General features: G+C 41.9%; 1 protein-coding gene across 1 annotated transcript in view; it reads left to right on the top strand.

Annotated features, from left to right (window-relative positions):
• The first annotated feature begins 484 nt into the window (after window positions 1–484).
• The window catches only part of LOC142383648 (Golgi apparatus protein 1-like), a 49,131-nt gene continuing 34,175 nt past the window's right edge, over window positions 485–15,440 (top strand). The window contains exons 1-2 of the mRNA XM_075469270.1: window positions 485–992; window positions 14,401–14,430. Of these exons, the coding sequence (XP_075325385.1) occupies window positions 660–992; window positions 14,401–14,430 (363 nt within the window). The 5' untranslated portion in view covers window positions 485–659. The remainder of the gene's footprint in view (window positions 993–14,400; window positions 14,431–15,440) is intronic.

The raw sequence follows: 15,440 nt of genomic DNA, 5'->3' as shown, positions 1-15,440 counted from the left end.
AAATTCGACGAGGAAGGAGACGCTTTACTGTGTGTGAGAAGACGATGGAGTTTAACGATTATTTTTAAAAGTAAACTTGCGTTCTAAGCTACTTAAAACACTTTCTAAGGCTGCATCGAACGGTAACGTTGTGTCCGCTGCCATGTTGGATTAACACTCTACAAGCTTCGGTGTCGCGCATAGACGTCGTCATCGTCTTGCTGCCCCCCCGTTCTGTGATTGGTTCCCTAACTCAGGCAAAAATAAGGGCGGTGGTTTCCAGGCTGCCTTTGCAGTGTGAATGAAATTGCGCGCAAAGCAGCATGGGAATTCCCAGGCTACTAGTTCGCCTCAATTAGTGAGAAATAATGTGCCTCTGTGAGCACTGGGGGTTGGGCCCCCCTAAAGACCAGATCCTAAAATCGCCCCTGATCTAGATCTTCTGATATTTAGAGCTATACAATGTATTTCTCATGCGCACAGTGCTGACTGGGAAAGTTGCAGTTCCAGAACCGGTTTACATCGTTTGATTATATTCCTTTTCCATTAAATGAGGGAGTATTGGAGAAATACTTTTCTAGGTGGCTACGTGATTGGATGAGTCGGAGTATGAACATAAGACGTAGCAAAATTTCCCAGAAGCTCCTGAACCCAGCAGCAGGCTTAGTGACTCTGTGAAGATGGCGGATTGTATACGTGTTCCTCCGCTCCTGATTTTGACGTGCGTCTTATCGTTTTTGCGTCCCATTCGCGGAGAAAACAACCTTGTTGCCCAACTTGCTGCCAATGCTGAGAACCTACAGAATCCAGCTGGAGGTCTGGGACCCGCTGTAGTAAACCCGGTAGCCCCTGAGAGGAACCAGGGGGCTGGGGCCTCGCTTGCTCGGAGGCGCACTACCGGCTGGAAGTTGGCTGAGGAGGCGGTGTGCAGGGAGGACCTGACCCGGCTTTGCCCCAAACATTCCTGGAACAACAACCTGGCGGTGCTGGAATGTCTTCAGGACAAGAAAGAAGTAAGTGAACGGGTGCAGGTCCCGTTGTTGTGGGCTTAGAAGCAGGGTGTGTCTGTTGTGCAAACCAGTTAGCATTAGCCTCTACATTTAGCAAGATGCTAGCTCACATATTTTGAGATTGTCATGTCAAATAGCGATTTAAAATGCTGCAAGTTCTGACTTCCCTCCATTGTCAGTGTAAGACCTACCGCAACACGAGGGTTAAAAGGTGTTCAGAAACTTCAGTATTCCAGGGTTGAGTTCGGGATGAAGAAAGACCACCACTGACTCTTATTTTCTTTACAGCATGACCATTTTTTTTTCTCTCTCTCGAGTCTCCTTATATTTCTAACGTTGCAAAGGTATGAGGCAAAACAGCCAGCAAAAACCCTGTGTTCTGTGGAACATTTAAAAGCCATGCACTTAGTTGATTTTATTTTTGTGTTTCAGCTGTGGGATTAAATCTGATCATGTCAGGGTTGTTCTGAGTAGTTGCAGCCCTGAAGCATAAAGTTTCCATTTTAACAGTCCTGGTAGAGAAACTACTAACTTTGTGAAATTTCAAACCGAATTAGCAAATACTTCATTAAGGAAGAGGTTAAACTCCAGTACTTGTTCAGTTCTAGTTAACACACTCATAAAGTTATTTGGGACTAAATTCAAATGATTTTCCATTTTTTCTTGATGTAGAATCTAGCCTCCCAGTATGCATCTTTAGCCAACACCTTTAGTGATTATTTTTAATTTTTCATGATGCAAAGTTGCTTTTGGCTCTTCTTCAGAGATCACCACAGGATTGAAGCTGTTTGCTGTATGGCAGCTGATTGCTCACTCAATTGTTTAAGCTCATTAGCTGCTAGTCAACAGCAGAACTGCAGCAGAGTAAGAGTAAAGGCTGATTTATACTTCTTTTAACTGCCCTTGCGTCTTGCGCTTGTGTTAATGGCTCGAGACGTTTATGCTTCATTTAGCTTTGTCGGCGGTTGCGTGTGCTGCGTGGCGATTCACCGCCAGGACAGTAGGTGGAGTAGCGGGTTTTTTCAATGGCAAGCCTACTACGATGAAAGGAAATTCACCGCCAGGACCTCTTCGGCAAGTCTCTCTTCGACTGGATTCATCATAAAGATAATATATTATATATATTATGTCTATGGGATTCATGCTTCTTCTTCTTCGCTTTCTACTTTGGCGTTTCAAAACAGCGGTCTTTTATTAGGGGATGAAACTGGAAGATGAACACGCCGCCGGATGTGATGTAGATAGTGGCTTGTGCTGGTGTCCAGAGTGGCTACTCTATAGCTCTGCTCGCGTCTTGCGTGAAGTTTAGAAAATTGAGGTGACACACGCAAGCACGCAAGGGGGGGGGGGCTTGCAACCGCGCAAGGGCTTGCGTTGCGTCTTGCGTTACTGACTATAAACCAGGCTTAAGAGTAAGACCTCCATATCCCACAGCAGAGGTTTACAGCAGGGCCTTGATTCGGGCCCATTATCTGCTTGCACACAATCATAAGATTGTCTTCCAAGGGTAGCTAAAGTCATGTCAAAGTGCTCTGTGTTTAGATGGGTTGTAGAAAATGTTGGACAATGAGCCTCTGAGAAAAGTTAAAAGACCGTGTTTAAAGAATCAGACCAGGTGGGGGGAAAAAAAAGAAGTTTGGTTTAGTTTGAGCATAAACAATGACAGCAAAATGTAGTTTCGGAAACATGACAAGTGTTAATTGTGAAATCCTAAATGTAGAACCCAATGTTTTACTTTTATTCCCAGGGTATTGTTCGAGGAACAAGCATGCCCATTGTGGTGGAGGGCTACAAAGTGTTAGTTGATAATGGTTTATAATACCTTTATTATGTTCAGCCTTTAAGAGACAGAGAAAAGCACTCGGTTTCATTCTTTATTAAAGAATGGTTGGCCCACTTTAATCCAAATGAACACTTTTGTTTTTAACACTTGCTTTCACCCTTATGCTCTTTTTTAAATGTAGGTATTAAAACACAAGTTCCTGCATTAAAGAAGCAGGAAGAAATGATTTTTATCTAAAGTAATTGCAGGGTTGTTCCAAGTTGATAGTCCTCTCCTTCCTCTAATGTGGTGGCGTGCAAGTTTGTGTACTTGTGTGGGGATGTATAACTCGTTCATTCATAATTGTAAGATTTCAAATAATTCTGCAAAGGTTTGTGTGCAAATCTCAGGGTTACCTGAACCTGATTCTGTCTGCTTACACATTTAGATGACCTTTGAAAAGCACTACATTTAGAATTTAACGACAGAACTGCAACTTTTTCCCGACATAGATTTTATGGTTGAGAAAACAGTGAGCTTAAACAATTGAGTGAGCAATCAGCTGCCATACAGCAAACGGCTTCAATCCTGTGGTGATCTCTGAAGAAGAGCCAAAAGCAACTTTGCATCATAAAAAAATAATCACTAAAGGTGTTGGCTAAAGATGCATACTGGGAGGCTAGATTCTATGTCAAGAAAAAATGGAAAATCATTTGAGTTTAGTCCCAAATAACTTTATGAGTGTGTTAACTAGAACTGAACAAGTACTGGAGTTTAACCTCTTCCTTAATGAAGTATTTGCTAATTCGGTTTGAAATTTCACAAAGTTAGTGGTTTCTCTACCAGGACTGTTAAACTGATGTTCTGTTGTGGTTTTCTGGATAAACTGATGTTCTTTTGTGGAGTACTGGATAACCTGGAGGCAGTTTAAGATCTTGTGAACCTGGTTTCGAGTCTGATGTCTTGTAGTAACCGTGGAGCCCAGCTCTTTTCAGAACGCCCTGTGAACAACTCAACTGGCACTCTGCTGCTGCATTCTGGTTCAAGGGTGACATTAAGAGCTGCTTTTAGACTTGTTGCATTTTTGTTTTTCTCTGTTTCTCCCTGCCTGCTGTCACTTCTGCTGGTGGCTGTGGTTTTGTGTACGTGGTGCAGATCCTCTGAGTCCAGAGGGAGGAGGCTCTGGAGATTGAGGACCTGGCTCTGTTCTTTTGACTGTATGAAGCCTGTTAGTACTTTGTCCTCCTTGTTATACTAAGTTTTTTTTGTTTGTTTGTTTGTTTTGTACAGTTCCTTTACTGTACCTGTAGAACAACGCAGGGAATTAGCAGTGTTGGTGCTTTCTTGAAAGACAGTTTGTTGAAGTTTTTGATGATACATGAGCATTTTACTTCTTGCATTCTGTCTGAGAAGGTGCCAATCTAAACTGCTCTGAAATCCAGTGATTAAACTGTTTTTTTTTTTCTTTTCTTCTTTACCTAATGTTTTAGCACTAAGATTTTACCACGTACTCCAACAAATGTATATGATTTGGACCCCACTTTACTAACAAGTGGCAGAGCAGATTGCCAGCAGGATAGTGAAATGTAACACACTGACTACATGAGGATTGTCTATAATTAGACAGCTTAATCTCTGCTACTGTGATATATGGATTAACAGTGGTTTTAGCAGTTCTTAAAAGTCTCAGGCTCCTCATTGTCTACGCCCAGATTAATCAGTCCCTGTATTATAAAGACTTAACACAGACTGATATTCACTTTTGCTTAATCTTTCCAGTTTGAAAGTGTAGATTAATAGCTAACGGTTAACTAAAAATAAGACTAAATAACTTTTAAAAACAGAATAAAAGAACAATATTTGAAAGGCCTCTTATTTCACTGCATTAGAAGATTTTGTTATTAGAGCATTTACTGAACTGGGATGATAATATTGTATTAGCAATCATTTGATTTAATATTAGAAAGACATTGCTGCCGCTGTTGTTGTAGTTTGTACTGTTCTCCCAGCCGACTCAGTCACTTGTTGGCCTGTTGCTATTTTTCTGTTAGATGTGTATGAAGATGACATTCTTGTTCCCTGTGAGGTCCCGACTGAATGTTAGGTTGGGCATTCTGACCAAAATTCCCATGGTTTTACCCTTATGCTGTCATTTTATTAATAATCAATAATCTTGATAACAAAAACAAGCAGAATTCGCTCTGTGTTGGCAGAAAGCTTCTCAGCTGATACTGAAGTGTGGGGAAGGACAAACAACCCAAACTGACCTGACTGGTAATGCCTCCTGCCAAATCATGATATGCTAAATATTGATTAATTACTATTAGCTAGGTTGCTAAAATGTAAGTTAGTCCTGTGTGTAGGGCTGTCGCGATAACCGCAAAATGCAATCGCCACGGTGCTGAGAGGACCTCCGCGGTGCGTGTCCAGGCCACCGCCACCACCGCACGCCCTCTTGCACGCGCAGAACAACTCGAGAAACTAAAAGAGTTTTTCCGCAAGGCAGGAGAAACACATTAACACAGCGAGGTGCCCCGTTTCTGTCGTCATCTTTGCATATAGGCACCGCACACGCACACGCACACACGTCTGCATGCTACTCGTTGTGGTCTCATTCTCCCTCAGCAGCTGATATTACAAAAATATGCCTACTCAGTGTCGTAGCAGTAGAAGTTAAAATAAAATGCAGTGGCCTACCTTTATCTCAGCTTTACTCCTCTGCCTAGTCCGGACACTTTATGGCTTTGAATCTTCCCTCATTATCCATGTTTAACGTTGTAAATGCGACCGTCTAATATCAACAATAAACTAGCTTCCACAGAACCACAGCTTGGTGTGCACATTTGCTGTTGGGAAATACCTGATCATTTCAACAAAACTGTGTAGGTGAAACGTATTCTCAGAGTAGTTTGTGAATTGTCTGTTCGCGGAAACAGTTAAAGTTCAGCTTGGGTTGGTTGGTCGGCGGCAGGCTGTTTAAAAAAACTGTATCCCGGACACGTGAGCTCAACTGCTGCCCTGATCTGCTTCGTTTTTCTCCGTCATTACTAAACGAAACGTGCGCAGGTCTGCAACAATGTTGATATTTACCATGTGGCACTGGCAACAGAACTGGGGTATGCGCTGCTTGATCTCCGCTATGTTGGTCTGTGAGCGAGTAAATGACAGGCAAAGCAAAGTGAAATGTCAGAATCGCTGGGAAAAAAAGCCGGATTATGCGCTCGATTTTCATCTAACATTGCATGTCGTGAAAAGTAGCCTAATGAACAAAAATACGATATCACTGCATACCGCGCTGTTTAGCGGCTATGAGTCACCGCGGTGGGAATTCCCTCACCGCGACAGCCCTACCTGTGTGTGTATTTTTCCATCATCAGTACTCTTCAGTTGGGTCAAACTAACCTGTCCCACAGCCGTTTAAACCAGCCACTGTTACCCATTAGTGGGTGAACAATCCAGTGCTTGGTTTACTTGGTTAACAGTGAAAGTAAACGTGAGCTGGTAGATGTTAAAATGTTGAACATAAGTAGGAAAAATGTGTATGAGAAGTCAAGTAAATGAGATCAATCCATTTCAACCTTCTTAAAGGCTGTCAGTGTATGTGTGAGGATCTTTACTGTATTTTCCGTTTGATTTCACACTGATTAAACGTCATAGTCATCACACATCTGTCACACACCTAAATACAGTCATGAGCAGCGGTTTGGATGGATTGGAAAGTGCACGCAGAAAGAAAAAGACTGCAGGCAATTACTGAGCTGAAGTTAACAGTGGTTCTGGCTAAACAGTTTATTTTAATGTACTGCCTACCGTCATCCATGAGTAACCTTTAATTGGCTGTTTGACATGCAGCACATGTTGTTCACTGTAAGCCCCCACAGTTCACAGCACTCAGCTGGGTCAAGTTAGGGCTTTTTCAAGGCTGCTGGAGAGGAGCTGCTGACACTCTGACTGGTGTGCTGATGTAGCCTGTTAGTCTGCTGCCTGTCTTCTGCCTTCTTCTATTAAGCACAAAATGCTCCTGTGTATGTGTGAATATTCAGAATTGAAATGCTGAAAAAACCCATTGTTGTAACAGTCGACTGACCAACCACGTGCCCCCTGGACACGCATTGCAAAGGCAATCTGACATTCTATAGACTAGGACCACATGTAAGAAAGTGGAAACCAGCTGATCTAAACCATTTTTTTTTGTCAGTCATGTCAGAATGAGCACTCCGGTGTGTTTCTGTCAGTTTAACATGCACATCTTAATGGGTACAGGATGGCTTCATAACATTTCCCTATCACTTTCAACATGGCAATAGTCTGAACTGCTGCAGCGACATTAATGGACGGGGATGCACACTCACCCTAACCCATTACACACAGTGTAATTCTAAACAGCTGTAAAGTTGGTTAATTGTTATCTTTATCTTGCTTATCACATAAAATCTGCATAATATATGATTTGGCTTTAAATCAGTTGAATTTACTTGCAAAATAAATTGCTCAGACATATCACAGTCTGTATATCGTGAGTCTGACTAACAACAAGAATATCACTGCACATGTGCAGACGGCTCAATCAAAGCTTTCACTGCAAGCAGCTCTATGCCACTGAGTTGTGCAACATCCCTGGGGATAAATTCCCAGTTTGTTTTTAAAAATGAAAACACAACATTCTCTGTTTAGTGACAGGGATGTCAGCCGAAGAAGTTGAGACTGTCCATAGAAATGTTCACACATTTCTGGTAGAAGAAAAATAATAGCTGAATCCAGAAATTGAAGAGCAGTCGGTTGCCAAACAAACCACAAAGGTTACGCTTTAGTTGTTAACTTTCCAGTAGCAGGTATGTCCTTTGAACAAACAACTGTCCTTTGAGGGCTGTTGCAAACAACAGCCCTCAGATTGTGAATTCTTTTTATAATGCTTCAGGAAATTTCTAAATGCCTCGCAGCATTTACTGGTGATATTAATTCACAAAATATGGTTTTAAATGGCTTTTCAAAAACGATGTAATTGTTCTGACTATTCAGTTAGCTTTAAGGGCCCATGGCATGTTTTCCCCATGTCTTCTGGTTTATCTGCAGTGTTAAAATGATGTGTCCTCACCTCAAATGACACCCAAAGCTAAGAAAAAAGGTGTTTGTATATGTTTTTGCTGAAAGAATAAAGGACTTTTTGTTTTTGTTGGAAGCAACCTAGCCATCATCACGTCATAGTTCTGGGTTTCCTTGTATGGTCAGATTCTCCGGGTAGTGTGGGCCAGCTCGATCATGCACGTTATCCACCGCAACCATTTTAAAAGCAGAAGTTTTTACTCTGGAATAAAAACCTGGTTTTCTCAGAAAGCAACACATTGGGGCGGTCGGTGGCGTAGTGGGTTAAGCAGCCGCCACATGTACAGAGGCTTCAGTCCTCACTGGTTCGAGTCCCGCACCGAGTGGCCCTTTGCTGCATGTCTTCCCCCTCTCTCTCTCTGCCCCCTGCTTCCTGTCTCTCTCCAACTGTCCTATTATTAAAGGCATAAAAAGCCCCCCCAAAAAAAGCAACAAATGGTTTGGTTATGAGGGCAGGTTTTCAGCTTTCTAATGACCCAGTGCTCTCGGCTCAGTGGATGCATTTGTTTTTCTTAGCTAGCAACTCCATCACGAAAATATTTGGATTTGTTTGCTATGTTTCACGGATAATTGTTTAATCATCAAGGCTCCGTACAACGCTGTCGTCTTTAGGGACATTTTAGTTAAAGGTGATAGAGAAGGTTGAATGGGGCATTAATCCTTATTCTGTGATGTGATAGGTAGCCCAAAAAATATTGGTTGGGTCTGTAATCGCTCAGAACCTCCCTAAAAGGCTCTCTGAAACAGCTATGTTACTATGCTGGGTTTAGAATGCGTCGTTTGCCCTTATTGGCGTCGTTTCAGAGCTTATCTGGCAACCTCATTATGAAATGCAGGTAGGTGTTGGCGCTATTCGGTTGCCGTTGCTTGATTGGCTGCCCTTGCTCTCACTGAAAACAGAGCTATAGAGTAATACACTGACTGAAAAGAAAGCTCATTCCCTTTAGATGAACGAGCTAACGTGCAATTCTTACAACAGGAATATGGCACAACACACATTTAAAACAAAATAAAAATGTGATACTTACAGGCTGTACTGATTGCTGGGGTTGATTTTGTTCAGAATTCGTTTTATTGCCATTGTTAGTGAACAGTGTTCACTAACTAGGAATTTGCTGCGGCGTAAGGTGCAAACATGTAACATAGGATATAATAATAAAAAATAAAGAATAAAAATATATGAATATAAAATGTACAAGGTGTGTACAACAATACACAGTATCCAATATACAGAGCAACAACAGTGCAGCTTCATTAGTGCAATTTTAATGATGGTAAAGTGACTGGGGCAGGTTATGAGGTGATTATGAAGTGTTCATAAGTCCAACTGCAAGGGGGAAAAAACGTTTTTTGTGACGGGAGGTTCTGGTCCGACTGGACCGAAGCCTGCTGCCCGAGGGGAGTGGAGCAAATAGAGAAGGGTCAGCTGTGATCCGACCTGCTCGCCCCATAGTCCTGGAGACGTGCAGGTGGTCATGGATAGATGGGAGGCTGCAGCCGATCACCTTCTCAGCGGAGCGCACTCGCTGCAGTCTGTCTGTCCCTGTCGGAACTGACCCTCTACTGAGCAAAATTCCGACTGAAGCCTGCTCGGAATCGTGCAAGGTTTGTGAAATTGTACTCTGTGAGATGCGCAGCGCAAAGGAAAAGTCGGTGGTTGTATGTACTGGGGATGCTGTTAAAAATAAATAAAAGCCATTGATCGCGAACATTGCTTTCCGGGGGAAGAATATACAACGATCTTAGTCCGCTTTCACAGCCTTGGAAGGCTCACCTGTTCCTGTTTCTTGCCGAAGGTCTGAAACGGGGTGGCTGTGGATTGGGTGTGGGTGTGGGTGTGGGTGGGGGGGTTAGGGTTAGGGGGTTAGGGTTAGGTTAGGGTTAGGGTTTAGGGTTGGGGGGGGGGGGGGGGGGCGTGATTGCTGAAAAAGTGACATCACTTTTTCACAAAAACGGTTTGGCACTTTTTCTGGGGGATATTCAAAAAAGGGGAGTACTTGAAACAGAGGTTCTGACACCTGCTGGCACTTCGTGTGTACTCCCCACAGCGGGGAGACTCAGAGCTAACACCAAAAACGTGAAAAAGATGATTTTGATTCTCTATCCCCTTAGGTTTTTGATTTTTCCAATATTAAATGAGCGTGAGTCTGAAAAGGATGCAGTGAGTGAAACATTTCCAAATGTTCGTATTGTTTTCATTAGGCGTACAAACACATTTCAGTACAAACACCATAGCTACAGTAAATGGGCAGCTAACAGGGTACTTGTTGTTAGTTTTCTTATTCATGGTGCAGCCCAAATAATCAATTTGTTGCTTCTTAAACTGCACCGAAACACTGAGTAACTCACAGAACACTCGCTCTCCTGCCGGTAGCAGCCGGAGTCGTTCTCCTGCTCCGGGTCCAAGTACACAAAAGAGCCTGAAAAATGCTGCAGTTCTGTCATTAAAAGAAACCATGTACACCCTGATTCCTGTAAGAGTTTGTGTCCCTTTTACAGACTGGTTAAACCATAAAAGCACTTATTGAAATGCTTAAAAAGGCTAAATGTTAGGTGTTAATAGAAGATGTAACAAGACTTTTTTTCCCTTTTGGGACATTTTAAATTAAAAAAAAATTTTTTTCATGTAGAAAATCAAGGTAAAATAAGTGACCATATATAGTTCCTTGCCCGTCCGTAGTAAAAAAAATAAAATAAATAAATAAAAAATGTATATAAGAATATACAAGAGAAACACAAAAAAGTTAAAAGGCACCTTATTTTAGAACATTTCATTTAAACAGGCATTGCCTGTACATTTTATATATTAGAATTATTTGACCTCTGGGTCGTGAGGTTTATGGTAAAGTACACAAAAGGGTACTTTCAACATAGTCAGGGGTGGCATGCTGGTACTCTGGCAGGGCTGCGTTGTCCAGCTAAATTTAGCTAGATAAGCATAATTGGCCTGGGTGCAGACTTTCTGGATTTGATGGGTCTCGGCTTCTGGTGCTGCATACTCATCGTCTACATCAGGGCTACCCAAATCCGGTCCTCGAGGGCCGACGTCCTGCAGGTTTTGGATGTTTCCCTGCTCCATCACACCTGATGAAGCATCGATCTGATGCTTCATCAGCTGGTTTAACAACCTTTTGAAGAGCTCCATTTCATCTGAATCAGCTGTGTTGAAGCAAGGAAACATCTGAAACCTGCAGGACGTCGGCCCTCGAGGACCGGATTTGGGTAGCCCTGGTCTACATCATAACTGACACACACACACACACACACAATCTTTGAATAAAACATCTTAGTACAAATCTGCAAAAGAAGGGATATTATTCTAACTATCATTATTGTTATTATTATTGACAATGATTTGTTATATACTTTAATAGCATTACACATATGCTATGTAGGTATATTAAAACAGTCACATTCACACATCTATAGCTTAATGATTTCTTTAGATGGGTTGAATTTCCCATTCTAATGTTTACAAGCATTTGGCAAGATTGTAATACAATATCTTAAGTTATAATAACAGTTTTTGTAAATAATAATAAAAAAAGACTACCGTATTTTCCGGACTATACGTCGCTGCGGAGTAGGATGTTTTTTTTTTTTTTTTTTTTTTTTGCATGTTTGCCACACTTAAATGTTTCAGATCATCAAAAACAAATTAAATATTAGTCAAAGACAACACAAAAGGCAGTTTTTAAATGAAGGTTTTCATTATTATGGGAGGAAAAAAAAATCCAAACCTACATGGCCCTGTGTGAAAAAGTGATTGCCCCCCCCCCCCCCCCCTGTTAAAACATAACTTAACTGTGGTTTATCATACCTGATCATTTTGATGATCCAAAACAAACCAGCAAGTCCACCTCTGAATGGCTGAAGAAAAACAAAATGAAGACTTTGGAGTGGCCTTGTCAAAGTCCTGCCCTGAATCCTATTGAGATGCTGTGGCATGACCTTAAAAAGGCAGTTCATGCTCGAAAACCCTTCAATGTGGCTGAATTACAACAATTCTGCAAAGATGAGTGGGCCAACATTCCTCCACAGCGCTGCAGAAGACTCATTGCAAGTTATCGCAAACGCCTGATTGCAGTTGTTGCTGCTAAGGGTGGCCCAACCAGTTATTAGGTTTAGGGGGCAATCGCTTTTTCACACAGGGCCATGTAGGTTTTTATTTTTATTTATTTTTTCCTCCCTTGATAATAAAAACCTGCATTTTGTGTTTACCTGTGTTGTCTTTGACTAATATTTAAATTTGTTTGATCCGAAACATGTAAGTGTGACAAACAAGCAAAAATAAGAAATCAGGAAGGGGGGAAATACTTTTTCACACCAATGTAAATCGCATCAGTCAAAAAATGCGTCATGAAGAGGAAAAAAACATAAATAAGTCGCATTTATTTTGAAATTTATTACACAAAATCCAAGACCAAGAACAGCTCTGGTTCTTTGTTGATAATATGACACGTTGTGTTCAGTTACCTTCATTTTAATGAACTCACCTTGTTTAGTCCTGACTCTGGGCACCAGCAGGAGACCCCTCCCTGAGGTTCTCAGAGCCCGAGTTGGTTCATATGGCTCTAACATGTCAGAGATGCACTTTGGCGCTTGATCGCGAAGAGACTTGTACACGAGCAGAGCTGTTTTAAAGTCTATTCTCTGAGCAACAGGAAGCCAGTGCAGAGACCTGAGCACTGGACTAATGTGGTCGTATTTCCTGTGGACTCGTTCCTTCAGCTCCGGCCATCTTGCTTTCAGCTTTCTTTGTTTTCTTCATTGCAGTAAGATTAACCTCTGCTTTACGCCAGTCCCTCACAAGTTTCTCACTCACTCCAAACTTTCTCTCTGCTGCTTGATTACCAGCATATTTTACTACCTGCAGTTTGTAATCTGCAGAACAGGATTTTCTTTTTGTTGGTGTTTAGGCTTGTGACAACTATATGCTGAGAAAGACTGGAGTGTCCTCTCGCAGCTTTAGACAGCAATAGCCCCTTTCACACTGCCGAATAACCCGCGTTTAATTCGCGAATTTAGCGTGTCCGCTGTTGCGTTCACACTGCCGACCCGGGCTGCCGCGTCAACTCGACTCGCCATTCGACCCGCGTCGGACCCTAGTCTTTTTGCCGAGCCGAGTTTGGTGTGAACGCAATCGATACGGGTCGGACGTGGGCGTGGCGTGACGTGAGGAGTTTAAAAGACAGAATGGACAGCTGATTCAGAACAACAGCGACAGGTGAGGACAAGTTTTACTCTGTTTTAGCCTACATCAAGTTGGAGACATTTTTTAATATGGCCAACTGGGGAGACAAGGAGGTCCGCGAGCTCCTCAGCCCCCGAGCAGAGGACGTTATTTTCCGCCACATGTCGGGGACGGTGAAAGATGGACCTCTGCTGGAAGGGCTGGCGAGAAAGATGGGAGAGCGCGGTTTTCCACGCAGCAAGACGCACCGTAAAGTAACATCTCCATGAACTGCATTGCAAAAATGAGTTCTCAAGGTGTCCCGCCATCGTTTGCTTGAAAAATTTGATGCAGACAGGTGTATTTAACCCTACCTCCAACGCATGGCTTGTGCCTACGTCATTGTACACGCCCAGCATTTTCTGTGTTTCGTGTGACGCTCTGCCACTAGGCAACGCCCCCTGAACTCGGCTTCAGGCGACACGGGTCACCCTGACACGCCAAGCGTTCACATTGCTCGACGCGGGTCGAAGGTGCAATTTGGACCCGCTAAGATAGCGGGTCGCAGTGTGAAAGGGGCTATAGTTTACTCCTTGGTTCATGTCAGTCAGTATGAATTAACATTTGAAAACATGTTCAATTATATATATTTTGATATATAAGTCGCACCTGACTAAGTCATAGGATCAGCCAAACTATGACAATACGGTAAATATAGACATAATTAATTATTGTTTACTTTTACCTAATAAAAGATACGATCAAATATGGTGCCACTGTTTTTTCATGTCATAAATTCACTGATTTCGTGAAGTCTGACACAAAAAACATATGTGTCAATATTTAGCAGAATTACACAACTTTATAATGGGTGAGTTTCATCATTAGTTTTCGAGTTGGGGCCGTAAGCGTGGGAGGAGACGGCGCTTCTTGGATTTCGGAGGCACACTGATGCTTTGAGTGTCACGGGCCTCCGCTGATTGGTCGTGCATCATGATGGCGCTTTCTGTGACGAAGCTTGATCGCTGCTGATTGATTGGGTGACACCCATATGATTTTAAGAGCTCGTGAAGAACCTCAGTGGCGCCAGTTTGGATGTCCGCCAAAGTTACCAAATACGATCACTTAACTTACATCACTACACTTACACAACTAAAGGGTTTTTAAGTGACAATGGAAGGGATATAGCCTTCTATGTTTTCTGCTTTGAAGATTTGATTCTAGGGCTTCCCTGTTCTCTGACTTCATGCTAATTTGCCTTTCCAACTCTTCCTTTCACCCACTTCCAATCATAGCTCAACATCTCTGTCTGTCTGTCTGAGCAAGCTTGTTGCAAACTTCAATTTAACCTCTCTTTTCACTTCTTTTTTCAGGAAACTGAAATTGCTACTGAGTGCAACCATGTAAGTATTTACCTCACTTCCCAGCATGCACCATGTTATCCTATATTTCTGTTTTGTGTGTGTTGTGTATAGAACATTTGAGCTGAAGATCAGATAAGATCGACCAGTGAACTGAACAGAGCAGGTAGATGGTCTGTTTACTAATAAAACGAAGAAAACAAACAAAAAATCCAATTTTCTTTCCGACACCAAAATGAAAACTCAGAAATGAACCATTCTCCATTTTACGCTTTTGTGTTCTGATCAAAAGTGGAAACCCTGATAATGACCCTCAGATTGTATTGTGTTACATGACCAGGATATTATCTCTGCTACGTTTACACTGTGTCGGCTATACATCCAAACCTGTATTGAACTTGTTTGATTATCACGGGAAATACATACATTATGTAATATTTAGTTATTTTCTTTATTGTGTTCACTAATAAAATAAAATGTTGTGTTTTGCATTTTCCAATACAAACTGTCATATACTCACAAAGGCAGATAATTTGTCATGTGCGGTGTGGATGTAGCTACAGAGAGTCAGACGATGAGCCAACAACAATCCAACTGAAGTCTGAGGTTTGATGCACTAACCAGAGGGCTGCACGCCATGAAGCGAGATGAATGGCATATTGATGTTGAGCCTCTAAAGTCAGAATATTCAGTGTCTCAAAGGTGTCTTTCTTTTAATCTGGTTTACCCAATTAAATTGTTAACGGGCTACAATATAAAATATCTTGAAAAGTGCATTTGCTATTTTATTAGTACAAACTAAAGGCTAATTTGTCACATTGCCATGCAAACCTAAAGCATGAGATGATGTTTTTATATTCAGGCATATTTGCTGATGTCTGTTCTACACTAATGATGTTGGATCTGATATAACACAGATTAGGAGATGACTGACTCTGTGGTATTTATCACAGAATTAATTATTGAAATGGATATAACGTTGATTTGGTCAAAAAGTGAAGTGTTCTCTCTCTTCATTATGGGACAGTATCAGAGCTAAATGCTCTTTCTTT

Source organism: Odontesthes bonariensis, chromosome 7, assembly GCF_027942865.1.
Source record: "Odontesthes bonariensis isolate fOdoBon6 chromosome 7, fOdoBon6.hap1, whole genome shotgun sequence".
NCBI lineage: Eukaryota > Metazoa > Chordata > Actinopteri > Atheriniformes > Atherinopsidae > Odontesthes > Odontesthes bonariensis.
Note: the sequence above shows the minus strand (reverse complement) of the source record. Positions and strands in the feature narration are given on the sequence as shown.